This window comes from Lutra lutra, chromosome 9, assembly GCF_902655055.1.
Source record: "Lutra lutra chromosome 9, mLutLut1.2, whole genome shotgun sequence".
NCBI classification, from domain to species: Eukaryota; Metazoa; Chordata; class Mammalia; order Carnivora; family Mustelidae; genus Lutra; species Lutra lutra.
The window spans coordinates 51,099,209-51,127,009 of NC_062286.1; the positions used below are offsets into that span (position 1 = coordinate 51,099,209).

The 27,801-nt window shown below is 54.8% G+C and overlaps 1 protein-coding gene across 5 annotated transcripts; it reads left to right on the forward strand.

Moving 5' to 3' along the window:
• Window positions 1–369: 369 nt before the first annotated feature.
• Window positions 370–26,507, forward strand: FBXO41 (F-box protein 41). Of its 5 annotated transcripts, XM_047744000.1 has the most exons (15): window positions 370–638; window positions 1,170–1,237; window positions 1,644–1,785; window positions 12,728–13,761; window positions 15,217–15,442; window positions 15,936–16,009; window positions 16,275–16,633; window positions 17,465–17,706; window positions 17,922–18,037; window positions 18,159–18,311; window positions 18,470–18,565; window positions 19,988–20,106; window positions 20,289–20,447; window positions 21,903–22,018; window positions 22,151–26,506. In XM_047744000.1, exons 4-15 carry the CDS (start codon window positions 12,866–12,868, stop codon window positions 22,211–22,213), a joined length of 2,619 nt encoding a protein of 872 aa, XP_047599956.1. In that variant the 5' UTR covers window positions 370–638; window positions 1,170–1,237; window positions 1,644–1,785; window positions 12,728–12,865; the 3' UTR covers window positions 22,214–26,506. The 5 variants fall into 5 exon arrangements, 4 of the variants coding, with proteins under 4 accessions (XP_047599956.1, XP_047599954.1, XP_047599955.1 ...); XM_047743998.1 differs by lacking the exon at window positions 1,170–1,237; XR_007129877.1 differs by lacking the exons at window positions 1,170–1,237; window positions 22,151–26,506 and having other exon boundaries at window positions 20,293–20,447.
• Window positions 26,508–27,801: the final 1,294 nt, after the last annotated feature.

Here is a 27,801-nt window from a genome sequence, read left to right on the forward strand (position 1 = left end):
CTCCCCCGGGATCTGCCTTGAGTGGTATCAGGCCTAGCCAGAGTGGTCGGGCTACGGCGGAGAGGTCTGAATTAAAGGTGGGCAGTAGAGGTGCCTGGGGCAGGGAGAGTGCACTGGGCGGTGCCGGGAGTCTGGAAGACCCAGACCCCAGGAGAACCGCGGCCCAGCGGCCCCAGCACCCCCAGGGCGGCGCCGCGGACCCCTCCCCCATCGAAGCCACCTTCAGCGGAAAACGTGGGGTCCCGGCGCAGCCGCTTCTGGCGGCATCTGCCGCTCCCCAGCTCGCAGGAGAGCCCGCCCCGAAGGAGGGGCCGGCTCCGCCCCACCTCCTAGCTGCCTCCCTCCCGCTTCTCTTCCTTTCCTCCGGCCGCCAGCCCCCTCCTCCTTCCTCCTCCTCCTCCTCCATCCTTCCCCCACCCGGTTTGTGTGCCCCTCCCGCTGCGACTGGCTGGGAGGCTCTGCCGCCCCCGCCCCGAGAGGGAGGCGGGGGCGCAAGCCGCGGCGGCCACCCGAGGCTGCGGAGGGGAACGAGATCCGAGGCCCCAGGGCGGCCCTGCATCTGGACACGGCACGCGGGGGCTGCCTGTGCACCCCCAGCCGAGGGCCGCGGGGCCTGGCCTCGCCGCGGGGTGAAGGAGGTAAGGGCGAGTCTTGGGCGCGCTGCGGGACCGCTCCTGGAGAGAGAAGGCAGGGAGGACACCAGCCTCTGCCTCCTCCTCCTCTTCCTTCTCCCCCACAGCCCTCTGGAGGCCCGCGAGGCTGCCGGACCGGGAGGGATTCTGGGCAGGCCAGGCCGGAGGCAAGGAAGGGGTTAATTTAAGGAATTAAAATCAGAACGTTTGAGACCAGGCTTCCCATCCCCCCTTCTAGCCAGTCGCTCCCCGAGCCAGGTTGGGGGTGGGGGCGGGCTCCGGTGGGACTCTGGACCCTGGAGAGCCGGGCCAGAGGGAGGGAGCAGGAAGGGGAGCGCCCTCAAACCCAGCCCTCTCCACCTGCTTCTGGAAAGGGGTGGGGGAGGGGCGTGGTGTTGAGGCCTGGCTGGGCACCTGTGCGGGAGTCTGAGGGTGGGAGGCTTTGGGTGTCTGTGTGCGTGCTGGTGTGCACGTGTGATGGTCTGGACGATCCAGAGGTGTGCGTGTGTGTGCACGCATGTTTCTCTCTCCTTGTAGCCCAGTGCCTCCGTTGGTGACTGTCCACGGTGATCTGGCTGTGTGCTCCTCACTGCATTGCTTTGCATGTGAGTGTGTGACACGGCGCCTGTGTGCGCGTGCCACAGCGTGCCTGTAGGTAGGAGTGGGGCCTGCTCTCTCCTTAGGTCGAATGTGCAGTGGGGAGGGGCCCAGATGGTTTTCTGGGTGTGGGATCCAGGTGCTCGAGCCATGTGTGTGTGACCTTGGGAGGTGTGTGCTCGCTTGCAGGAGCCCAAGAGTGAAGAGGAGCTTAGAACAGAAAAGGCAGTGTCAGGGCTGCGGGGAAGCAGGGGACTGGATGCATTGACCCCTGTGTGTCTTCACTAGACTGCTCTGGGAGGTAACCTATGGTGACCCCAACCCAGGTGTGGAGAGCTAGAACCCTGTCCTTCTTGGGGGATTTGGAGGGCTTTGGAGAGAGTCAGGGGGCATGCCTTTATTCTCCATCCACAGGGACACTTCCAGCTGCCTCCCCATCCTCAGAACACCTCCTCCACCTGCTGGCAGATGTCTCCCGAAACCACTGAGCTTAGAGCTTCGTTTCTTTGGCCTCTAACGCCATCTATTAACATCCAAATCTTCCTTCCCCATTTCTGTAAGTTCTACTTTCTCTGCTCCTTTCCTGCATGCCAATTTTTATGGAAAGAGGGAGAAAGAGCTCTTGGGCCCAGAAGTCCAAGTGAGAGATAGAGGAGAGGCCAGAGGGGGACATGGGAGCCAGGGAGCATGACCAAGAAAAACCCAACTCTGCTAACCTATCCATTTGCCTGATCTGAATTTAAAAGAGAAAGAGACCGAGAGGAAGTTTGGCTATAGCCACACACTTGTTTCTAGATTTAGGGATGCCTAGCCTATGTCTGGTTTGGGAATATTTATAGCTGGAAGGGGGTGATGGTTGTTGAAAGGTAACTGCCATCCTGCCTTTGGGTTCCCTGGACTTTCCTGCCTCTCTGGAAACCCACCACTCCCTTTATTCAGTCATTCAACAAATATTTATTGAGCGCTACTATGGGCCAGCCAATGAATATTGTAGAGTTGGTGTGACATTCTCCTCCCAATCAGAAGAAGCATATATTAAGACTAAGAGCATGGGTTTTGAAGTCAATCAGGTAGTACTTGGTTCAAATCCTAGCCTATCACTCATTCCCTGGTGTGTAATAAACCACCCCAGAATTTAGGGGCTTAAGACAAGAGTGATTTGTTATTCTTCATGGTCTGTGGGTTGGCCAGGACTGTGGCCATGGCTGTGGGCTCTCATGGCACCTCTCAGCAGCATTCAGTTGAGGGACTGGCTGGAAAGGAACATCAAGATGGCCTTTCATCCTCCAGGGCCTCTCTACATGGGATGTCTACTTGGTCAGTAATTTAGCCTGATTTTTAATATGGCAGCTGGATCCCAAATGGAAGTATTCCAAGAGGATAAGTCCTCTGGGACAACAGCTTATCAAGCCTCTGCCTGCATCAGGCTTGCTAATGTCCCATTGGCCAAAGGAAGTCACATGGCCAAGCTCTGCATCAGGAAGGGAGGGGACCACATATGGGGAAGAATCCTGGGAAGCATGGTTCCTGGGGGCCATCAAAGCCACAGTCTATTCCAGTCACTTCCCGGCCTTGGGCAAGTAATTTGGCACTCTGAGCCTCACTTTCCTCCTAAAATAGACACAGTACCACCTGTGGGCAGCAGTGTCTTGAGGATTAAATGAGAAGCATGGTATCTAAACAGAGTAATTAGTAGGTAAACGTTCACTGTTCAAATTATTAGACTGTAAGCATCTTGGGGGCGTGACTGTCTTATTCATCTTTGTGTCTCCAGTGGCGGTCATGGCCCCTGTGTTTGACGTCTTTTTTTTTTTTTTTTAAGATTTTATTTATTTATTTGACAGACAGAGATCACAAGTAGGCAGAGAGGCAGACAGATAGAGAGAGAGGTGGAAGCAGGCTCCCCGCAGAGCAGAGAGCCCGATGTGGGGCTCGATCCCAGGACACTGGGATCATGACCTGAGCCGAAGGCAGAGGCTTTAACCCACTGAGCCACCCAGGCGCCCTGACGTCTTTTTTTTTTTTTTAAGATTTTATTTATTTGTGAGGGAGAGTGCACACGTGCACAAGCAGGGGGAGCGGCAGAAGGAGAGGGAGAGAATCTCAAGCAGACTCCCCACCAAAGGGAGCCCATGGAGGGGCTTGGTCTCACAACCCTGAGATCCTGACTTGAACCCAAATCAAATCGGATGTTTAACCAACTGAGCCACCCAGGAGCCCCTGTTTGACATCTTTTTGTTGGGTGGATAAACTAGAAAGAAGCAGAGAAGCCCTAAACCTTGGAGCTCTGGTAGAGTGACAGAGTCAAGAAGACAGCAGGTCCTTACTCCCCGGTGGGTGGGAAGAGACAGGGAAGCACTTGTTATTCCAGGTGATTCTTGGATTGACTTAATTATAACCAGATTCATCCCGTTGCATAATGAGGGGCAGAAATCACTTCAGCTATATGAAATTCATCAGTTCCTCCATTATTCAGTGTTAGTCCTCTAAGAATGATGCACTGATGTCTGCTGTGTGGGAGGAAGGTATGAGGGTGAATCATTTGCATTGTCCTTGCCCACCAGTGTGTGCATGGGGTGGGATCTGATGTGCAGACAGGTCTACTACCATCCAGCCTGTGACACCTGTTGCCATGTGTGAAGATCTACGGTAAGGGGTGATTCACACTCAGATGTGCTTTGAGCTGAAGGAGGGAGTCGAGGAGGCTTCCTGAACAGGTAGGATTTGAGCTGGGCCTGCAGAATTCCCCATGTGGAGAAGGGAGTCCCAGGAAGAGGGACTAGCATGAGCCAAGACTTAGGGGTGTGACAGCTCATGGCACTTCTCAGTGAGCTAAGGCCCACAAGCCTCATTAAGGTTGCACATGGGAAGTGGATGCAAACGCTAGGCTGGCAAGGCTGAGTGGCGCTCGGGTCCTGGCCCACCTTGAGGGCAGTCAAAGCACGGTGGACTTTACCTCCCAGAAAATGGCCTGCACTCAGAGACTTATTTGAGAAAAAGAGTGACATGACTGGATCTGTATTTGCAGAAAACATGAGAATTGAAAGCTGGTGGAATTAGGACTACAGTTAGCAATGGTATCAATGGATCAGATAGAAGAGGATGGTTATGGTCTGGGGCAGGGGCTAGAGGAAAGAGAGTCAAGTATTTAGAAGGTAGTATTACAAAAACTGGTGATTGATGAGGGCTGAGGAGGACTTTGAGAATTCAGAGATGCTTTGCGGGTTATATCCGAGGTGAAGAGTAGATAATGAAGATGTTGGTCGAGACGGGAAACAGGAGAGAGAAGCAGGCTTGAAGGTGAACATCGTGCTAGTGTGAGCTCGTTATTAGCCATAGTTAGCTCTGAGGCCCCGACATTAAAATATCATCCTTTTCATCCTCTCCCTCTGTGCAGGCTGCTTATGAGGTGTACTTAAAAATTAAAAAAAAAAACAAACTGCTATAAATGTCAGGTCTAAAGCTTTGGGTTATGTGTGCCTCAGGATACCACAAGTGATGGTATAGATGAGAGTTAGGTTATCCCTCAGAAGCATTTAAATATGTTCAGGTGTCTCTCCTCTTAAAAGCTCTGTTTGGAATCTCCCACGCTGCTTCTTCCCCCTTCACAGTTGAGGTTCCTGTGTCTACTCACTGTCTCTACCTCACTCTCCCTTCAACCCCATCAACCGGGTTCATGAAAGCGGGGCTCCCTGAAGTCCCCAGTGGACCCTCTGCGCCTCTGCTCTGGCTTGTGTCATCAACGCCTGCTGTTTACACTGTCGTTTACACTACTGCCCACTGCTTCCCTCCTTGACATCCTCTCTTCCCAAAGGTTTCCCACCAGAATTCCCACCAGAATCCCCCGGCTTCTGCCGGTTCTTAGGATCTTCTTGGTTCTTCTCCCTCCTCCACCTCTCTGAGGACCCACTTCTCCCCTGCTCCCCTCTCTCTGCACCCTCTCCCCGATCCTACTCATCCACTTTTACGCTTAAGGTGCGAAAACTGTATTTTTGGCTTCACATTGCAAACTATGTACTATCTCTACTTCCAGGGCCCACTGGAACCTCAAACTTGTGAAATCTACAACGAAACCAATCTCTCCCCCAAAGGTGCCTTGCTTCACTTTCCCTGCAAACTGAACCACAGCCCCATCTACCTAGATGCTCAAAACCCAAAGCTGAGATTGATCCTTCACTCCTCCCTTTAATACCAGCCACAATTATTCTGTCACCAAGCCTTCTTGACTCTCCTTCCTATGCTGCTTCCATATCCATCCTTCTCATTGTGCTCCTGCTGCCTTGGCCAACAGTTTCAACTTCTTCCTGATCTTTTTTTTTTTTTAAGATTTTTATTTATTTATTTATTTTTATGTATTTGAGAGAGAATGAGTGAGAGAGAGCATGCGAGAGGAGAAGGTCAGAGAGAGAAGCAGACTCCCCAAGGAGCTGGGAGCCCGATGCGGGACTCGATCCTGGAAGTCCGGGATCATGACCTGAGCCGAAGGCAGTTGCTTAACCAACTGAGCCACCCAGGCGCCCATCAACTTCTTCCTGATCTTGATCCCCGGTGGGCCGTACTCTCCACTGTACCTGATACATTCATGGCACAGAGGAGGGACTCAATAAATGTAACATGAATGAATTCATGTTTTAATAAAGCCCAGGGGAGAATTCTAGCCTAAAAATATCAATTTGCGAGAATATTAGGACTTTTGGTCACAAGGGACAGAAATAACCATTCAAATTACTTTATGCAAAAACGGATATGTACCAACTCAAATAACTGGAAAGAAGGGGGAGTGGGTTTGGGGCATGACCATAGCTGGGTTCTCAAAAATGTGATGAGGATTCTTCCTGGTTCTTGGTTCAGCTTCACTCTGTTGCCATACTTTTCCCCCCACCGTGCATGGACTTCCTCCATGTGGTAGGTAGAGGTTACACAAGGCCATAGACCGCTTCATGTTCACTAGCCAGTGATCTCAGAGGAACAGGAGACTCCTCAGTCTTTCACTTATATTTCCAGGGAAGGACTCTGTTGGCTCAGCTTGAGGAATGTGGCTGTTCTGGTGTCATTCACTGTGGCCAAAGAGGTGGGGCACCATGCTAGGTCAGGCCTGGGTCACGCAGCCCTGTCAGAACCACAGGGAATGGGGAGGGGCAGCTTACCAAAGAAGGAATGAGATGTTCTGTCATCAGAAGGTGAAGAAGGCTTGCCAAACAGATAAAAATGTGGAGATCCACTGCAGGAATTCTCAGGGCCTGTTTGGTAGTGGAAGCGGTGAAAATGTAGGATTCTCTGTGTTTCTGGCAGAGACCATGATCATGTGACAGTAGACAGGAGCCAGGGAAGACACCCATCTCGAGATGGTTGGCCTTGTTTAAGGAGATGAGACTCACATACCTGAAAACTTTACCAAAAAAAAAAAAGTCAATGCCTTTGGTTCAGCCTAGAGAGTCCTTCCACCCAATGAAAACCTTCAGCTGGGCTTAGAAGAAAGGAGACTTGAGATAGGCATTTCAGAAGTGGGATGGGGAGCAGAACAGGTCCTGCGGATGGTGAGGGGGCGGGTCCTGGCTGAAAAAGGAGGCAGGTCTTAGGGCTGCAGGGGTTGCTGATTTGGGGAGACCAGAATGCAAAGGAAAATCGCCAACTGTTCTGTCATGATACTAATAATACAGGACTGTGATCAAATTTGAACAGGCAACACTTCTATTTTTCTTCTTCTTCTGCCTCCCCCTCCCTCCATCATCACCTTGTCAGCATTTGGGCAAAGCTTATACTCACGCTGAGGAAGTGTACACATCTAGGCAAAAATATTCCTAAGAATGATTCATAAGCCATTCCTCTGCTCTGGCCTGTGGAGGGAAACTGTGGGGCAGGCTGGCCTCAGTGAAGAGCCACCTGGACCTGAGACGTCCTCTTCTACCCTGCACAGCCACACACAGCCTGCATGCCCAGACTTTCCCCTTTCTCGGGGCCTGGCTAGCAGGGTATTGTGCAGGAAGAGGATGCTTCAAAAGTATATGGGGAGGGCCGCCTGGGTGGCTCAGTGGGTTAAGCTGCTGCCTTCGGCTCAGGTCATGATCTCAGGGTCCTGGGATCGAGTCCCGCATCGGGATCTCTGCTCAGCAGGGAGCCTGCTTCCCTCTCTCTCTCTCTCTGCCTGCCTCTCTGTCTACTTGTGATCTCTCTCTGTCAAATAAATAAATAAAATCTTTAAAAAATAAAAAAAGTGTATGGGGAGGGGAGAAGGGAGGTGGTCAGTTCTGATGTCCGACAGGGCCCCCACAGAAGGGACCAGCACTTGGGATGGTCGGGTACACATGGGTGCCTTGATACCAGGCTGACCGGACATTATGGAATAGCCCTGTTCCTAAGCAGGTGTGTGTGTGTGAGTGTGTGTGTGTGCTGAATTCTATTTCTTTCTTTCTTTTTTTAAAAGATTTTATTTATTTTTTATAATTTATATTTATTTATAATAATAATTTATATAATATAATTATATTTATAATTTAAGTCACTGTCAGTTTATGCTATTACGGTTATTTGTTTAACGCCCTTAATTTAAAAAATTGTTCTAGACTTTTAAAAAAAAAGGTAATCACAAAGTACGAAAAGAAAGCATATATAACTGTTTATATAGTCTTCGGGTAGGCCTGGACTCAGTAAACTTGATAACAAAATCAGAAATCCTAAAGATTTTTACTGAAGCAAACTATCAGCTTTATTATATCAGTAAAGACCATAAACAAGCCAATCAACACACTGGAGAAAACCATTTGTGGTATATAAATGACAAGGGATCAATATTAGAAAAAGCCTTTGAATATCAGTAAGAAAATATGAATGTTCAGTATAAAATGAGCAAAATAGTGCAGAGGCAAAATCACCAAAGAAATAAAAAGGAACGCTAAATGTGTAAAAAAAAAAAAAAAATCCAGCTATAGTAATCAGAGAAAGGTGAGTAAAGGGGCACCTGGGTGGCTCAGTGGGTTAAAGCCTCTGCTTTCAACTCAGGTCATGATCCTAGGGTCCTGGGATTGAGCCCCGCATCGGGCTTTCTGCTCAGCAGGTGCCTGCTCGTGATCTCTGTCAAATAAATAAATAAAATCTTAAAAAAAAGAAAGGCAAGTAAAACAGCCAGGCCACTTTTCACTCTCAAACTGGCAAGAGTACAGCAAGGCCAAAGAGAAGCTGAATTTGGCTGCAGTTGGTAGACGTTGGGAACCATTGAAAGGGCATGAGCAGGAGTCCTCTGTAGATAGAGGAGTCTGGTGCCTAACGGGACAGAGGAGAGCCCCAAGCTAAAGCCCGGGTTAGCACTCTGGGTGTGAGGAAGAGCACAGAGCAGGAGAAGAGAACCACCTCAGAAAAAAGCCCATAGGTTTTTTTGTTTGTTTGTTTTAAGAGTTTATTTATTTGACAGAGATCATAAGTATGCAGCGTGGGGTGGGGGCGGGAAGCAGGTTCCCCGCTGAGCAGAGAGCCCAAAGGGGCTTGATCCCAGGACCTGGGATCATGACCTGAGTCGAAGGCAGAGGCTTTAACCCACTGAGCCACCCAGGCACCCCAAAATCCATAGGTCTTGATGGTGAGCAGAGAGCAAGGTCAGGATGGCCAGTGTGTGGTGTGACTGGGAGGACAGTGAGGAAACAAGGATGGATCCTAGGGAGTGGGTGAGGGGAAGTCCAAGGTTTGCTTTTTGACGCTGGAGGTCATGGTTTCAGTCTAGAGTTTCATTACCAGTGACTGGCAGCAGAGTCAAAAGATTTAGGCTACAAAAAGGATTTGCTGCCTCTCACAATTGACAAGTCCTGGACTGAAGTTTCAGGCACATCTGGATCTGGATGGCCAAGGGAGGCCATCAGGAGTCTCTGTGTTCTTGTCCAAGGAGGACAGAAATGGCCACGGACAGCTCCAGGCCCACATTCTCCCAGCAGGCACAGGTCCTGTAGTGGCTGTATGGGCCTGGAGTGGGAAATGCGACTGATAAACAGGCTAAGGTCATAGCCCAACCCACAGTGCGGGGAATGGTTCTCCAAGGGAAAACTGGGAGTCTAGTCACAAAGGGGGACTGGAGCTGAACAGCAAAAAGAATACGTGTCCCCTGCATCCATCCTCTAAACAAGATCTACACAGATCCTGCTACCTGTACAATTTTTAAAATCCTTCTCTTTATGGTAACACAACGATCCCTCACAAAACTTAAAATACCCTTGTCCCATCTCCAGAAGGAGATGTTCCAAGTTCTCATCCACTTAGCAGTCCGGCCCCAATTCAAGATCTTGGTGGTAGGCTGTCTCTTTGGCAGGTACTGAGCTAGGCCCTCATGGTCTTTCAGTTGAGGGCCAGACAATGATGGAGGAAAGACCAGACAGCTGAAAGCACAAAATCCTCCCAGCTGAAGAGGGGAGATGAGGAAAAATACTCAGTGGTCACAGACCCATATGTGGTCCACATACTCTACCAGTTGGGGAGGACGGGATTCCCTGACTCCTGTTTTCGGCTTCTTTGGTTCTGCCATCTGCAAGAGCCTCCCTGGTCCTTCAGGTTCTGTGCCACGCAGAAAAGGGGCCTTGGGGGCTCACCTCCCACTGATGCAAGTGTAAGGGGTGGGGAACACTAGGAGCTGAGTAATCCCTGGCCTTTGTTTTCCAGGTTTGTGGGTTTTTCTGGCAATACAATCCCCTTAATCATTAGAAAGCTTTCAGTCAATTTGCATTCAGTTGTCCCCAGAGCCATTAACCAAACTAGAGACCTCATTGGAAGTTGTAATTCTTGAATCAAGTCCCTGGTGATGGTGTTGGAGGAGGAGCAGAGGTTGTCTCTTAGCAACAGCCCTTGGTGCCCTGCCCATCCCAGAAGCCCATGGTTCTGTTGCTTCTTGGGAGGCCTCTGCCGCAGGGCAAGGCAAACCCTTCCTCTAGGGTGGGAGGCAGAGTCCATCTGCCCCTTCCCACTCAAGCCGCATCCCAGTGGAAGGCTGTTTCTGATGAAAGCAATGGTGGCAGAGCAGGAAGGGTTCTTGAACGGCCTGAGGAGTCAAGAGCCTGCCATGGCCCAGGTTTGTCTCTCTGTGTTTCCAGCCTCCCTATCCTTGCTTGAGCTGACTTTACTAGAAGCAGAGAACTGACTCTTAATTATCTGACTCTCAGCCATATTGGATTACTGGCCTCAGGCAGAAAGCGCCTCTCTAGGCAAAGCAGCATTTTCTTCCTCTGCTTTCAGATGGGCCCCTTTCAGCCAGGTGTCTCTTTCTTGTTGGACCTTCTTTCTTGTTGGACCTTTCTTGTTGTGGCTGAGGGAGGGGCCACACCCCAACAGGGTGACATTTTTTACAAGTCCCCTAAAGTTCTAGGTAGGAACATCACCTGAGCTCCAAAGACAGTGGGAGAATTTCATCGGCTGCTTTGCTGCTGGGTAGCAGGCAGGGGTCACCAACTTCTGAGGGGGGAAGTGGTACTATCTTACTTCCCCTCTTAGTTCAGCTAATTCCTCCTTAGGGTCTATTCCTTAAAAAAAAAAAAAATCCCATTTCTCATTCTAGTTTCTGAGTTAGGACTTCTTTCTAGTGCAGGTACCACAGACCTGACTCCAAATGGCTCAAGCAACGAAGGGAAAGGATTGGGTCACCCAACTGAACAGACCAGATCTCAAACAGTGTCTGTGAGAAATCTCTTTCTCCATTTCAATTCTGCTTCTCTGCTTTGGCTTTGTTCCCAGGAGGTTCCTCCCCAAAGAAGCAAAGATAGCTCTTGTAGCTCTAGCCTTCCCCATCAGCTTAGAAACCCCAGCCCAAAGAGGATGCTTTCCCCCCAGTAGTTCCAGAGAAGTCCTGGAGGGAGGAATGACCCCTGGACTCAACCTGGGTGATCTCTGCCCATCCTGGGACTCTGTTTGGCCAGGTCCATATTACTTTCTTACCCCTGGAGCCAGGCTGGACCATCAACCCCCACTCAAAGCATGTGGATGGAGAAAGTGGGCAAGGAAGAATGTTTCTCCAAGGTCAAAGAAGAATGATTTTATCAGGAGAAGGACTGGGTGCTGGGCTAGTAAAGGGAACAGTCACCCATACCCCCACATGGAAATCCCTGAAGGCGATGGGAACTCGAGAGCAGGTCAGGATGGAGATGCAGAGCTGAGAGTCAGTGGCTTAAAGCTAGGAGTGAACTTGTGGGAGCAAACCCGACTGCCAGGAAGAGGGCAGATGCAAAGAGGGTGTGAAGGTGGACCTCTCATCAGGAAGATTCAGAAGGCAGTAGGAAGAGGAGGTTGGAGAACCCAAATGGGCAGCTTCATGGCAGCCTGGATGGAGGGGCCAGTAGTGTCAGCCAAGGGACCAAGTGGGTGGAGATACCTGATGACAACTGGATTGATAAACGGGTGGTCTGTGACCCAGAGGAGCACAGTGTCAGCAGAGGGTGGCTGAAGTCCAGTCACAGGCACTTAGGAAGAGGAGGGCAGTGATGAGTGGGGTAGAGATTCCACAAGGTAGAAGAGGTATGACCAGAAGCCAGAGATGAGGGACGAGAGGCAGTGGGAGTTCAGGGCGACCCGGGGTAGGATGTCAGGAAGGGTGGTGGCTTGTGCTAGAAATAGCCTGAAGAAGACAAATATGGTGGCCCTTGGAGCAAAGGGCAGGGACAGGACACTTATTGGAGACCGACCTAGCAAAGGACTCTCAAAAAGGACCTACACACCAAGAGTGGCAGTGATGGGAGGGTACAGAAGCAGGACAGGAATAAACAGTGACACATGCCCACAGGTATCATCAGGTGAGGTGACAACTTGGTTGCTGCAATATGGTATCAACAGTCCACCCTGTCTGATGGGTATGGTTTGCGTGACATGGAAATAAGCACCTTCCTTTAAAGACTTTTTTTTTTTCAGATGTAAGGTACATACAGCCAAATACATATAGTGCAGTAGCTTTAAGCATTTAGCCTGATTATTACATATGTATTCACATGTATAACCACCACTCCTATCAAGATCTAGAACATTTTCAGCATCACATAAGGTTCCCTCCTGTCCCTTCTCAGTTTCTAGTCTCCAGGGAGTAACCTCTATTCTGACTTATATCATGATGAATTTAGTCTGTTCTTGAACTCTGTATGTATGGAATCCTACAGTGTGCCCTCTGCTCTGGCTTCTTTTATGCAGCATAATGTGGGATGGGTTTACCCATGTCCTTGCATGTACCAGTGCTTCCTTTTCTTATTGCTGGATAAAATTTAATTTATCCATTCTACTGGTGATGGGCACCTGGGTTATGTCTAGTAGTAATATAGGTTGGAAGTGTTATAAGTATAATGAATGCCCCCCCCCAAAGAATTCTCATTCTTTCTCACTGTCGTGCATGTACACCCCTCACCCCTGCTGGTACTAGAGCAGGCCGGCCCCCTCTAGGAGGCCAAGCCATTGGGATACCCTCCTTTATGGGTGTGTGTTTCCTGGGGCAATTTACTTACGCGTGGGGGAGACCATCCTCCTACAGCTTACTCCCTTTCTTCTAGCCTCCTCGCCCCTCGCCGTGGGCGCCCTGAGCCTTCCCGACCCCGCGGGGGGGCTCGCCCGCGGCCCTCCATGAGCGCACCCGGCTGACCAGCGGGGCGGCCGCGGTGGAGCCCGGGCGCCACGGAGGCGGCGGGGCCATGGCCTCGCTGGACCTGCCGTACCGCTGTCCCCGCTGCGGGGAGCACAAGCGCTTCCGGAGCCTGTCGTCGCTGCGTGCTCACCTGGAGTACAGCCACACGTACGAGACGCTCTACATCCTCTCCAAGACCAACAGCATCTGCGACGGTGCCGCCGCGGCCGCTGCCGCCGCCGCCGCCGCCGCCTCCGGCTTCCCGCTGACGCCCGAGCCCGCCGCCCTGCTGGCCGTGCCCGGCGCCCGGCGCGAGGTCTTCGAGAGCACGTCCTTCCAGGGCAAGGAGCAGGCGGCCGGGCCGTCGTCCGCCGCGCCGCACCTGCTGCACCACCACCACCACCACGCGCCCCTCGCCCACTTCGCGGGCGACCTGGTGCCCGCCAGCCTGCCGTGCGAGGAGCTGGCCGAGCCGGGCCTCGTGCCCGCCGCCGCCGCACGCTACGCGCTGCGCGAGATCGAGATCCCGCTGGGGGAGCTGTTCGCGCGCAAGTCCGTGGCCTCCTCCGCGTGTTCGACGCCGCCGCCCGGGCCGGGCCCCGGGCCCGCCTCCGCCTCGCCTGCATCCCCCTCGCCAGCCGATGTGGCTTACGAGGAGGGCCTGGCGCGCCTCAAGATCCGCGCGCTGGAGAAGCTGGAGGTGGACCGGCGGCTGGAGCGGCTGAGCGAGGAGGTGGAGCAGAAGATCGCCGGCCAGGTGGGTCGGCTGCAGGCCGAGCTGGAGCGCAAGGCGGCCGAGCTAGAGACGGCGCGGCAGGAGAGCGCGCGGCTGGGGCGCGAGAAGGAGGAACTGGAGGAGCGGGCGTCCGAGCTCTCGCGCCAGGTGGACGTGAGTGTGGAGCTGCTGGCCTCGCTCAAGCAGGACCTGGTGCACAAGGAACAGGAGCTGAGCCGCAAGCAACAGTGAGTGGCCTGCGAGGGCCCTGTGGGCGGGTGTGCCCGTGAATGTTCCTGACTGGGTGACCGTGTGTGTCACTGCTGCTGCCACCACCGTGAGTGGGCCCGAGTGTGGCTCTGCGTGTGCCTGTGTGGCCATGGCTTGGTCCTGTGGCATCTGTGGCCACGAGCACATGATGGTAGTTTGTGTGGGGCCAAGAGCGTCATGATGATGTGTGTTTGGGACTGTGAGGCCATGCAAGTACACCCATGTGCCTGCCTATGACAGCTCGTTCTCTTCCTTCTCCATGTCTCTAGTCAAGGCCAGACCCTGCACTGTGGCACCAGATCCTCTAACCTTTTGCCGACTCAAAGATGTGGCACAGTTCTGCCCTCTCTCTTTGCCGTCATCAGATTTTCCTTGTCAGCTATATCATTCCTGAAAGCAGCCAAACAGGAGGTTGTTTCTCCTATCCGCCATAACCTCACTGCCCCCTTGCGCTGCTGCCTCTTTTCTCCCCTTCCAGAACAACTCCTTGAAAGTTTATACTCCTTATCTCCAATTTCCTTCTCCACTTTCTCTCTTGGATCCACTCTGATCAGATAGATGTCCACCGCCACCACTGTCCTCCACGTCACCAACTACCTTCAGGTCCCCAAGTCCCATTCCTCACCTCAGCCTGTCAGCAGCATTTGACACAAATGAAACACATGAAACAAATGAAATGAAATGAAACACAACCTGAAATGCTTTCTTCACTTGGCTTCCAGAACACTCTCCTTTTCTCCGCTCCTTCTCGGTGTTCTTTGCTCGCTTCTTATTTCTGCGGTCCTTAAATGTAGAAGGAAATATAAGGATGTGATTTATCTACCCCCGTTGTGATTCAAGTAAGCTCTGTGGGAGCAAGAGCTTTTCTCAGGTCTGTCCACTGCTGTGCCCCTAAATACCTAGAACAGTGCCTGACACCTAGACGGTGTTGAATGTGAATACATTTGGGAGTAAATGCTCAAGTGACTCTGAAGGGTGCTGTGTGTACTTCCCAGAGGCTTCTGCATCTGAGAATGTTTCTGAAAGTGTGTGTGTGTGTGTGTGTTGGGCTGTGTGAGCGGGACTGTGCCTGTCTCAGATGGCGCGTATGCCTGCAAGTGAACAGGACACGAGCACATGTACGGAACTGTGTGTGGCCCTGTGCCGGTGAGTGTTTCCGGAAGGAGGAGGTGGCCCTGGGTGTGATTGTGAATGTCAGAGCGCTTCCGTGGGGATGAGGGATGTGTGGCAGGAGTGTTGGGGCTGGGTCAGTGGGGTGTGAGCGTGGGTCTTGGGGTCTATGGGTTGCATTTGTGGGTGCGCGGTAGCGTGGGTGGGCACGTGCTGCGTGCACCCACGTGAGTGTGTCTCTCCCTCCCACTCGGGGTCTCATCTGGAGGGCGGGTGGGCAGGCAGGGACTGAGGCACCTGGGTGAGAGACTGCTCCGGCCCAGGGAGGTGGTGCAGATCGACCAGTTCCTGAAGGAGACGGCGGCGCGGGAGGCCAGCGCCAAGCTGCGGCTGCAGCAGTTCATCGAGGAGCTTCTGGAGCGTGCCGACCGCGCCGAGCGGCAGCTGCAGGTCATCAGCAGCAGCTGTGGGAGCACACCGAGCGCCAGCCTGGGTCGCGGAGGGGGTGGAGGGGGCGCTGGGCCTGGTCCCCGGGGCCCCGGCAGAATGGTGAGTGTCCACCTGCCGTCCCTGCTACACTCGCACCCCTGCCCCCTCCAGTGCCACCGTGTGCACCGCCTGGCCTGGCGTTCCCTGTTAAAGAAGCTTCCCTTCTTTGGCTCTTTCCTGCAAGCTGACTCCTGAGGGGTCTGAAGGAGGGGTCTGGGAACAGGGGTGCCCCTCTGACTGGGCAGAAGTGCCAGCCCCTGAAGCTGTGATCCAACTGCCCCCGTTCTCAGGGGCCCATCTCTGCCCAAATGAGAGCCCAGGAGCCACAAGCTGGGGTCTGGGGTGCTGGGTGGGTGTGGGGAGGGGGGTGGTGAGCCTGCCTTTCTGGGCTGTCTGTCTGTCTTTTTGTCCATCTTTCCAAACTTTTTTCCTTCTCTCTCCTCTCCCTCCTCTCTTCTCTCCATCTTGTGCCCTATTTCTCCTGCTCCTCCTCATCCTCTTGCCTCCTCTGCCCCTGCTCCTCCGCCTTTCCCTCCCGCTCGGGGGCCCACAGCGAGAACACCACGTGGGCCCGGCCATGCCTAGCACATACGCCGTGTCGAGGCATGGCTCCTCTCCCAGCACAGGGTAAGCCTCGGGCCTGGCCCGTCCCACACAACCCACCCTCACCCCAGAAAGATCCACTGGCCCCCTGGTTGGTTGGCCCATCTGGGGCCTTGGCTCCTTCTCCTTTCCCCACATTCCTTGGGTCACCTCTGTCTGCCTCTCCACACTCTTATAAGGGGGCTCTTGGAAAGTAGGGCAGGGGGTTTGCCCTCGGTAGGGGTGGCATGGGGAGTTGGGGCCGACCTGGTGCCCCTCACTCCTCACCGTCTGGTCCACCCCACCCCAGGGCCTCCAGCCGTGTCCCCGCTGCATCCCAGAGCTCAGGCTGCTATGACAGTGACAGTCTGGAGCTACCCCGGCCAGAAGAGGGGGCCCCCGAGGACAGTGGCCCTGGGGGCTTGGGCACACGGGCCCAGGCCGCCAACGGTGGCTCGGAGCGCACCCAGGCCCCTCGCAGCTCAGGCCTGCGGCGTCAGGCCATCCAGAACTGGCAGCGCAGACCCCGCCGACACAGCACGGAGGGGGAGGAGGGTGATGTCTCAGACGTGGGCTCGAGAACCACCGAGTCAGAGGCTGAGGGCCCCTCAGAGGTCCCCCGCCCTGGGCCTGCTCTGGCTGGGCCACTGAGCAGCTGCCGGCTCTCAGGTGAGTCCGGGAAGGGTAGGCCAGAGAGGCCAAGCTTTCCTGGGTGCTGGGCCCTCTCAGGGGACACGGGGCTGGGGCAATAGATCTCTTGGGCTCCTGCACGTGTTTTCCCATTGTCCCAGACTTCCCGCAGTGAGGATGACAAACTCTTATACAAGTGTCCTGGGAGGTGGGGCAAGGAACTCCTGAGACAGAGCAGTGCTGCCGCACACGGTGTTCATGTTGGGGACTGTACAAGGATGCCATGTCTCAGGGGGTCCATTCACATGATGGGCTCGTTGACATATACAGGACAGTAGCTGAGTGTTCACTGCAATCTGAAGTCCCTGGAACAGCAGGGAGAGCCCCCCCCCTATATATGCACAAGGCATGTGCATATGTGGGTGGGTCAGGGTCAGGAGGTTAGAGGGCTCAGGTCAGGTGCATGGCTGCTCTTGAGTGACTGTTCTGGGCAGGCTCGCCCTGGCCTTCTGTTCACAGAGGCCGGGTTTCTATCTATCTGCACCCTCACCCTCTAAACCCTTGCCTTTCCTAGACTTGACTCAGCTGCTTCATCTAGGGGGTGAATTTGGACAATATGCTGATGTATGATCTTTAAAAAACAGTTTACTTGAGGAAGGGTCACCTTTTTCTAAAGAGTATAATTAGAGATGGGGTGTGCAGAGGAGGGGGAAGCAGAGGCCCTGTGTCCTTCCCAAGTCACTGGTCCCCCAGCAGGGGTCTCCCGTGCCTGTTCCTTCTATAGCTCCCACCTCACCCCACCTCCCCACCACAACATCCCCATTGGCCTTTGACCCTCTACACTGACCTTTGACCCTCTGGTATGTGCAGCCCGCCCTGAGGGAGGCAGTGGGCGGGGTAGGCGGGCTGAGAGGGGCAGCCCCTCCCGCTCCAACGAGGTCATCAGCCCAGAGATCCTCAAGATGCGCGCTGCCCTGTTCTGCATCTTCACCTACCTGGACACGCGCACGCTGCTGCACGCCGCTGAGGTCTGCCGGGACTGGCGCTTCGTGGCTCGCCACCCCGCGGTCTGGACCCGGGTGCTGCTCGAGAACGCCCGCGTCTGTTCCAAGGTGCCTGTCTTCGCCCGCCGGCCCTGCTGCGAACCCACCTTTCTTCCCGTAGAACTGGGGCCCTCGAGGTCTGGCCCTTGCATCCCTTTCAACACCCCAGCTTTAGCCTGGCTCCCCCAGATGCTCTGCCAGGGCCTCCTGTCTTGGGGCTGGTCTCCCTCCAGCCCAACCAAGCTCAGGCCCCCCATCGCCAGGCAACCCCTCTCTCCCCGCAGTTCCTGGCCATGCTGGCTCAGTGGTGCACCCAGGCCCACTCCCTGACGCTGCAGAACTTGAAGCCCCGGCAGCGGGGCAAGAAGGAGAGCAAGGAAGAGTATGCGCGGAGCACCCGGTGAGGCCAGGGAGGGTGGGTGTGGGGGGGGTACTGCGGACACACCTGGAGTTCCACAGGGGAGGCTTCCTGGGGCAGGGAGTGGCCCCAAGCAGTGCCCTGAGCTCTTGGCCATCCATAGGGGCTGCCTGGAAGCGGGGCTGGAGTCTCTGTTGAAGGCGGCAGGGGGGAATCTGCTGATCCTGCGCATCTCACACTGTCCCAACATTCTCACCGACCGCTCCCTCTGGCTGGCCAGCTGCTACTGCCGCGCCCTGCAGGCCGTCACCTACAGGTAGTTCGCACCCTCTCCACTGGGGGCCAAAGGGGTCCCTGCGGTTTGCATACCCTTCCCCCAGGGCTCTAAGGCGAGGGGACCCAAGAGTTCTCTGGTTCAAGGGAAGGGAGCAGGTGCCACCAGAGTGGGCGGTCCCAGATCTGTCTTTTCAACAGGAGCGCCACAGACCCGGTGGGCCATGAGGTCATTTGGGCCCTGGGCGCAGGTTGCAGAGAGATTGTCTCCCTCCAGGTGGCGCCACTTCACCCTTGGTGAGCCCCAGCAGGGGTTTGGAGGGACTGGGGTTGAGCCTGGGCTGGGGCTAGCTGAGGACTGAGCCTATCTGGGCCATTCCAGAAGATGCTTGAGGGGATGGATTGACATTCATCAGTCTGCGTGTTTAGCTGTTAGGAGCGGGGCTTCAAAATCAGACCTGGGGTGACGTCCCGGCTCACTGGCCGTGTGATACAGGGCAATCCAGGCATGCCTCAGTTTCTCAAGTGCAAAGTGAAGGTGACATTAGAGATCTTTTAGCCTTAGTGGGACTGTAGCTGGCTCAGATGAGCTGTATCTCTACAGCCTGTATGTCAGTGTTCAGTCAGCGCTAGCTAGAAATAGCCATGTCTGGTTGGCACACAGAAGGCCTTTGAGGAAGGTTGATGTAGCATCCACAAAGGAGGTGGTCGTTGGAGAATCCAGATCATTCACCACTCGACTTGGCGTTCCTCAAACCAGGCTTTCTTGTCCCTGCACTTTGTCCTCCAAGCCCTCTCTCTGCACGACAGCTCCTCCGGGGGTGTCTCATGTCCTTCCTAGCCACCTGGCAGAATCCGTCCCTGCTCCCTGGCCCCCATTCCTGTCAGGTGCCTGGGCTGGACCCCTGCTGGAGTTTGTTTTGCCGTCATCTTTCTCTCTCTGAGTCCCCACCATACTCGCAGCTCTCAGGGCCAGGCTGTGAATGTTCGCTTCCATATCCCTGGTACCAAGTGTGTAGCAGACACCAGGGAGCCCGCCGTCTGGGCCAATGCCGAGGAAGGAGGTGTTCAGGGAAATGGCGGGTTTGCTGTGTGTGGCGGGCTGGGTGGAGCAGTGAGTGTGGAGAGGAAGGTGGGGGCAAGGTTAGGAAGGTTTTGCGTAAGGGGGGTAGGTTTTTGCATTTTACCTAGGAAGTGCTCGGGAAGCCTTTTATTATTTCTGATCTTAAAGACAGGATCACACCAGGCTGGTTATGTTCTTTGTACCCCTTCCCTGCCCCGCTCCTTGAGGGCAGGGACCATCTCTGTATTGTCACCGCTGTGTCCCCAGGGCCCAGCTCAGTTGTGCTCCGCTCTAATAGACACTTGAGGCCCATTTGTTGAATGACTGAGTGAGAGAACATAGGAGTGAGGGGCTCGCTGTCAGCAGTGTGGCTGGGTGAACCGGCAGAGAGACTAGATGAACCCACACGAATGTGGGTGGTGGTGCGAATGGTGCATTGAATAGTTTTTCAAGAATCAGATTCTGTAGGTCTCTGCAGAAGGGTCTGAGGAAGGGTCAGGGATGATCCCAGGTTTCTAACTTGAGCTGCTGGGTGGTTGGTGGGGCCCCAGCCTGAGCTGCGGGTGGGGGTGGGGGAGGCATGAAAGAGGAGCAGCCTCGGGGTGCTGTGCAACCAGAAGCTTCCTTGACAGCCCTCTCTCTGCCCCATTCTCCAGCCAGCAGCCCACGCGCTTCAGTAACCGCTGCCTGCAGATGATTGGTCGCTGTTGGCCGCACCTTCGGGCCCTGGGGGTTGGGGGTGCTGGCTGTGGGGTACAGGGCCTGGCGTCACTTGGTGAGTCTTGCTTCGGGACTGGGGTGGAGGGTGATGGGAAGCAGGCGTGGGTGCGACACCGACGTCCCGGAGGGGCTTGGGGCTGCAGCCCGGGTGGTGGCAGGAGCATGGAGGCACTGGGTCGGCTGGAGGCGACCTGGGGAGTTTGTCAGCAGGACCTCCCCTCCTCCTCCTCTCCCTAGCAAGAAACTGCATGCGGCTGCAGGTCCTGGAGCTGGACCATGTGTCAGAGATCACCCAGGAGGTGGCCGCTGAGGTCTGCCGGGAAGGCCTGAAGGGACTGGAGATGTTGGTGCTCACGGCCACCCCTGTCACCCCCAAGGCCCTGCTGCATTTCAACAGTGAGCGATGGGAACACGGGGGGTGGGGGCCCGCTGTCCTTTCTCACAATGCCTGGTCAGCAGGTAGCATACCCAGGTCCCTGTTGCTTCTTGTCAGCAAGCGCCAGCACGGGGGCGGGGGGCAGACCAATGAGGCTGCCGTGTCTCTCGAGGCCAGTGTGGCGTGCGAGGCCTGCTAGCATCTGGTCCAAATGGTTCAGTGCCACAGACATTTATTGCCCTGTGCTCAGGCCCCACGGGAGACATGAGCTGTAGGCTGTCACCTGTTCCATGTGGGGCTCTGGCCAAGGGCAGGGGCAGGACAGATGGGTTAGGAATACAGGTTCTGGAGCTGGACTGATCTAGGTCTCCATTCTGGTTCTGCTGCTTATCAGCTGTGTCACTGGGCAAGTTATTCTGCTTCTCTGGGTTCTATATCTCCGTCTTCTAAGCAGACATTCTGGAATGGGTGGGTGGATCAGATGAGATCATGTGTGTGAGCCCCGCCAGGCCCATTCTCAGCGTGAAGACCCCTCTCTCCATGCTACTGCAGACTCCACATGTGTCCTCTGATCCCACTGCCCTCTGCCACCTACTCCACCTTCACTGAGGACACGGGCGCCCAGCTGGGGCAGCTCACCCTCCTTCAGGACAGGGGCTTGGACAGAAGCTGCTTTCTGACCCCTGCTCCATGCCCCCACTGGGACATCCTCCTGCCGGCACAGCCGGCAAGGAGCTGAGTAACTGCCAGCACCTGGTGTCACTGCCCTCAGGACCCACAGTAACCACCAGGTGGCTCCTTGGTTGCTCAGGCTACTGGGGCATCCCCCCTTTCCTGAGGTCCTGGTTACACCCAAGTCCTGAGCCCTGAAGATTTCTTGACAATCTCACTATTTCCAAGACCCTGTTCCTCCCTCCCCCTCAGCCTCATGGCCCAGCCCTGGACTGACCTCCAGGACTAACTGCTCAGCCTCCATAAGCATGACCTCCAGAACCCTCTCAGCCTCCTTTCTTCCTCCTCCTCCACTGACTTCATGGCAACATCTAGTCCCTTAAGCCCTCCATTCCCAACTTGTTTGCTGCCTGCCTCCCCTCCATGCTCCAGAGAAGACCATCAGCCTCACCCCAGCTGCTCTGTCCTTGAATTCATTTCCAGATGGCCAGGCCATGGTACAACTGTCCCCTCTGCCAGGGATGTTCCTAGAGCCTCTGAATGATTGACTGTTGCCCACTCATCCTCCCAGAGTCCACCACAGCCTCTGCTGTATGACCTTGCCCTCCATGCCCCTCACCAACCCCTTGCCTGGTTGACCCTCTGGGTGCCATGGGCCTGCTTTCCTCTATGTAGTGCCCAGTGCCTGGCATGTGACTGTCTCTCTGTAGGGTTCTGGGTTCATTAAGTATTGATAGGAGAGGCAGCAGTCCCATTGCCCAGGCGAAACATGAGCCACCACCTTACTGCCCACCTTTTCCCAGGCATTTGCCGGAACCTCAAGTCTATTGTGGTCCAGATTGGGATTGCCGATTATTTCAAAGAACCCAGCAGTCCCGAGGCCCAGAAGCTGTTTGAGGACATGGTGACAAAACTTCAGGTGAGGAGTTGGCTTTTAGGCCCCGCAAGACCCGAGGTGCCTCCCTAGGCTGGGGTTGCTGACCTAGGCATGTAATGGGAGGGCCCCGCTTGCCTGACCCTGAGGGGAACTAACCCAGGGTTCGGTCTACAGGCCCTACGACGGAGGCCCGGCTTCTCTAAGATCCTGCACATCAAGGTGGACGGTGGCTGCTAACCCGGGCGGGGGGCGGCAGGGCCTCTGCCAGCCCCACACCAGGGCACTCTCTTTGGACCTCCAGAGGGACCCTGATTGGACTAGACCTTTGGAGGCCTGGTGTTATCCCTGGCTTCCAGGGAAGGGTTGAGTTTCCTGTTCTTCTCCTGGGACCGTGGAGCAACAGGCCTGACCCTGGGCACTGCCTCTTCAGGGCTGGGGCTTGGACAGAAGCTGCCCTCCGACCCCTGCTCCACCCCCCAACTGGGGCATCCTTCTGGGCACAGCCAGCAAGGAGCTGAGTCACCACCAGCACCTGGTGTCATTGCCCTCAGGACCTGCAGTTAACCACGGAGTGGCTCCTTGGTTGCTCAGGCTACTGGGGCAGGCCTCCCCACCTTTCTTTCTGGTCAGGGGGCTCCACTAGGCCCCAGCCAGAGTGGGCTCCCCAAAGCAGCTCAGACTTGGCAAGGAGGGCTCCTTTCCTCACCCTGCCCTGTTCCAGCTCTCTGTGGGGCATCCCCTTCAGTCATCCTTCCTAGGCTCTGTGTCCACATTCCCCAGGGATAACACAGATAGGCCTATGGGTCTGGGAATGTGGTCACCCAAAAGTGGGGAGCAGGGGAACAGCGAGGTAATGGGAATGGGCTTGAAATGGCAAAACATTCATCTAGAACTTTTCCCAAGGATATTGAAACCACCACTCCCAAAGGGGGGAAATTGCCAAGTAGAGAAAACTTAGTTTTTACTGCTGTAGAAACAACAAGACCTTTCCTCCCAGCCATCGCATACCCTCATGACACACCAGAGCTAAATTCAGAGCTAAAAGGTGCATGTATCTATACCTTCCTCCAATCCTGAGTCTCTGGAGGGGTAAGGCCGTAGCTCTGGGAAAGCTTAGCATCACTGAGCAGCAGCTCCTATCCTCAAGAAGTGTTTTTCTGGTGCTTGGGCAGGAACGAAATGGCCTCTGGATCCCCAGTGCTGTGGGTGGGAGGGAGTCACTGGGCTGCCTTCTGTGCTGGTGCCCGGAGGAAGCCAGGAGGAGGGAATTTTGGTTCATTTCCTTGTCTGGCTAGCTTGCTTGAAGACATGGCCTTGGTAGGGAACCAGACCCATGGAGCCAAGGACGAGGAAGAGCAGCCTCATCAGACTTGCCTCCCTCCACAGTCTTCACGGGCCCCATGGGCTGTGGGCTCTGCTGGAGTGCTTCTGGCCAAGGAGGGTGCTGGGGCCCGGGCCAGAGCCACTTGGCTTGGAAACCACAGAATGCAAATGGGGGTTTTTTATGGACTCTTGCACAGTTCTGGTAAGACCAGGTTCTGACACTAAGGCTCCAAAGACTCAGGTCTCCCCAGTTCTCCTCTCAGAACTCCCCCAGTGGTGGAGAGGCCTTGGGTCCTGCTAACATTCACTTGGGAAGTTCTTTCAAACACTAACCTCAATCCATCTTAGGGTTTCCTTCTTTCACATACAGGAGCCAGCTCTGCCCTGACCATTAGGCTGCCGGTCCTGGCTGGGGCCTGGGCTTTTCTAGTTTCTCAGCCCTTTCCAGGGACCTCTCTGCTACAGCCTGGCTTGGACATCAGGACCCAGCCCTGGGTTACCCTGTACGGAGCCCTTCAGATCTGGGACCCCACAGCCTCCGTATCCAGCTCCCCCGGCTCCACACCCAGCTCGTCCCTGCTCCTGTTGATTTTTCCTCCCATGGCTTATTCTGGCCCTGCCCTTGGAAGACCCCCAAATACCAAGGGTGTCGGTCATATTGGCAACTCCCTGTCCAGTCCTGTACAAAGCCTTGGCCGTGTGGCACCCCCGATTCCAGAGCAGCTGGCCCCACTGTCTCCCACCTGCCTGGCCCTGTCCCCAGGAGTTGCAGTAAATACAATGTTTCTGTCCTCCAGGGGCTTGTGAAGGGCTATGGGGGTGCCCTGGATGCATCTGTTTTGCCTTGCCAGCTGTACTCCCTGTAGCTTCTGCTCGAGACCCTAGGACCAGAGGTGCTGCTCTCCCCGTCTCCTGGACAAAGCACAAAGGGATGCCCTGCTTGGCCAGAGCCTGCCTTACTGAGGGATTTTTTCTGCCCCATGAAGCTTTCATCCCTGAATACAAAACTTTGGGCAATGTCTCCCCGGGTGGGTGCCCTCTGGAATGCCTGGCATCAGTCCTGGAAAAAGGAGGTCAGGGTGCCCAGGCAAGGAGCTAGAGTGGGAGCAAGGCAGTGCTGAAAGGACTGATTGATTCTAGGAGTAGGTTCATTTACCCATTCATTCAATCATTCATTCATTTGTGCAACAGCCCTGAGCACCACCAGCATTGGGGGCAGAAGAGTGAATAGGCCACCCCATTCCCATCCCCCAGCTCCGCTAGGAGGAAGTTTGGCTAGCAAGTCCCCACCTTGTATCTCCCAGCTGAGTGTGAAGGGGATACAGGACCTATGGCATTGGTCCCCGGCCCTGCCAACAGGAATGATGGGTCATAGCGTGTCCCACCGCACAGCTGCCCCAGAGCTCACAGACTCATGCACGTTGGACTTCATGCATGCTGAGAAGTGGCAGGGCGCAGGGCCCTCGTCCCCTGGCTCAAAGCTATTTTTTGACTCTCGGGGATGAGCCCTGCTGCTGTACGGGGAGCCCATTTGCAGAGATGCTCCATTTGGTCACTTTGGCAACCACAGAGCATGACTGAGGACAGGCAACAGGGATGGAGGGTCTGGCCGCTCCTGGAGCACCCGTCCTTCACTCACTCAAAGGAGAATCCTCCATATCTCACACCTAGTAAGATGCAAAGGGGGAGGAACATCAGAGCGAGGAAATCAAGGCAGGACATGGTCCAGGGCTCCTAGGCACGTGTAGAGGTCCCATGGGCTCCAGCACTCAGGTGTCCCTACACCTGTCCCTGCCATGTGGCCTGGACCCAGCAACACAGAGGCTTGGCGCACTCAGCTTGAGTGCTTCGTCAGGCTTTGGGCTGCCTCCCCGTGGCACTAGCAAGGAACAAAGGTGGTGCTGTAGGTACCTGACCCCTGGGAGAGAGGAAGGGTGCTGCCCAGAATTGTGGCTTTCCACTGGCCAAGAAACCACCTAAGGACCAAGGCAGCCCAGGATTTCCTGGTCCTGTGAGAGTGGTTTGAGCGAGCCCCTCAAGAAATGCTTCAAAAACAAAAAGCCACCTCCCTCCCAAAGCCTGCTGCTCCAAGGTTTGGCTCCATCCTTTGCCTTTGGGTCCTTGCCTGTTCCCCTGGTCCTTTGGGCTATGGGGGGGGGGAAGCTGCCCAGGCCCTAATCCCTCTAAGGCGCTAGGCTGAAGACCTACCCAGAGTGATTACTGGTGCCAAAGACCCAATTCCTGGTGGACAGCAGAAATGGTGAGTGGGGACAGGGCTTACCTGCCCAGAGGTAATAATAACTCAAATTGATGCCATCTGTCCCGCCTATTGGTTCCTCCCCCAGGGGCCTGGCACTTCTCTCTTTAACCCTCGTGGTCATGCTTTCTCACCCAGCCTTGTTCCAGGCCTGCATTTCTGTATATACTGCTGTGTGTTGTGTGTATGTATTTATTCCTGGACAAGTGTATTCATCTGCAGCTTCTGCCTGAGGATAAGGTTTAGGATTGGGTGAAGACCGGAATACCAGGGCCAACTAAGGCAACCAGCTCCTATTCCTTCCCCAACACCCCGGGACCCCAGCCAGTCCCAAGACTGCCCTGACAATCAGGCAGGCTTCCCCACCATGAGCCCAAGCCTCAGTTCTGCCCTGACAGGGTCCTGCATTCAAGTGCAGAGGCCCGAGGCGACCTTGGCTTGCCTCGTGACTGGCACCAGTAGGCTTGGCTCTAGTGGGCACTGCTAGTGGGGCCCTCCACGAGTGGCCCCCAGTCCTGCCTTCCCTGCACGGCCAGGCTGCAATGGGCCTGAACCGTGAGCGGAGCTCCCCCAACCCCAAGCACAGCAGGTGGAGGCGGAGAGCGTTTTTTGGTTTTGTTTCTGAAGTGGTGCCTGTACCTCCAGCCCCCAGGGGGCCTTCCCTGGCCCCACTTCTCTGCCCGCCCCCCAGGCATCACCATCCCAGCACTTTGCTCCACATCACCCATAGGTGCCCTCTGCCGAATCTACCTGAGTGTATGTATTTAAAAGGACTCATGTGGGCATCAGAGAATTTATGACTTTGTATCCAATAAAAGATGGTGAAACTGGACTATCTGCCAGGGAAGTAAACGGTAGGTGGCCATATTTTTGTCCGTCTGTGTCACCAAGCCTTTCTGCCCCTCAAGTGCAGAGGCAGGAAGGTGGGGGTGTGTGTGTGACCTGAACAGCATTGAGAGTGAATAAAGCATTAGGAAGACCTGTCTCAGGGCTCTAGACATCGCTGTCCCTGCCACAATCACTCTGCACACAGATGAAGAGCCTTGGGGCGTCATTTCTGACCCTCAGCTGGGGGAGGCCATTTTAAGGACAACAGGACAAGGAGCACCAGGCACTGCTCAGCCCCTCAGTGGCTTGGCCACCTCTACCGGAAGCTCTAGCCAATCAGGCTCTGGCCTGGGGGAGAGACCAAATTGACCATTGTTTTCTGGCCTCGACTCCCCCATTTTGCCAAATGAGGTTGCCCCACTGATTTGATTACTGAAGTCTTGAAATATTTAAAATCAGAAAAAAGACCAGGGGTTTGGGCTTAAATTACATGCGGTTCCAGCATTGAACAAGCAGATGAACACGTGTCCCCAAAACTCCAAGCCGGATCTTCTGTTCCCCATACGGGCAGCATGGCGGGGACTCAGAGAAGTTAGTTTACCCAGAGACCATCAAGTAGGGAGGGATGCTCGACTCCAGAGCCTGCTCAGCACCCCATCCTGCTTGAGTCCACCTATCCAAAGGTGGGCCAAACTCAAGAGATTTTCTTCCTGATCGCCTCCCAGTGTCAGGCAGCTAAGGCTTCCATGGCTCAAGGAGACAGAGTCCTCTAGCTTCAACAATGACGATAGCTAGCTACAGGCTGGCTCTCAGGACAGTGTGAACGAGAAGGCAGTCAGACCCTGCAGATTTCCAGTTTATCTGTGCTGGCCACTCCAAACCTCCACCGGTCAGATGAAGGCAAAAGGAACCCCCAAGACCATTAGTGGTTGAATCAAGAAGACCAGGTGGGTGCTCCTTCAGCCACCTCCTCAATGGACTTCTGAACAATCACGACAGAATTTCAAGAGGATGTGGCCTCTCTAGAACATTCTTCCAAGACCCCTCAACCATGAGATCTTGAATCAGACCAAAGACTGAGCCAAGAGTATGGAGGTGGAAGGAGCAAATGAAGTAACGTAACACAGGTACTCAAACCCAGAGAAATCCTGGGAGCAGTGCCTGGTGAGGCCAGGGCTAAACAAGATGACATCAGTGTCCCAGCCACTTCTGGGATAAAGGAAACTAACAAAGTGAGACTTCCAGATGGAGGTTCCCAAGTGGAGCTCCCTGCTGCACACTCTGCCTTAAAAACCAGAGGCTGCTGAGGACTCAGCCGGACAGGAAAGATTTTTCTGTGGGTGAATACATACAAAAGTAAAATCCTGAGCTGGAGTCAAGACACTTCCAAATAAAACTCCCGTGCCAAGGTAATTTG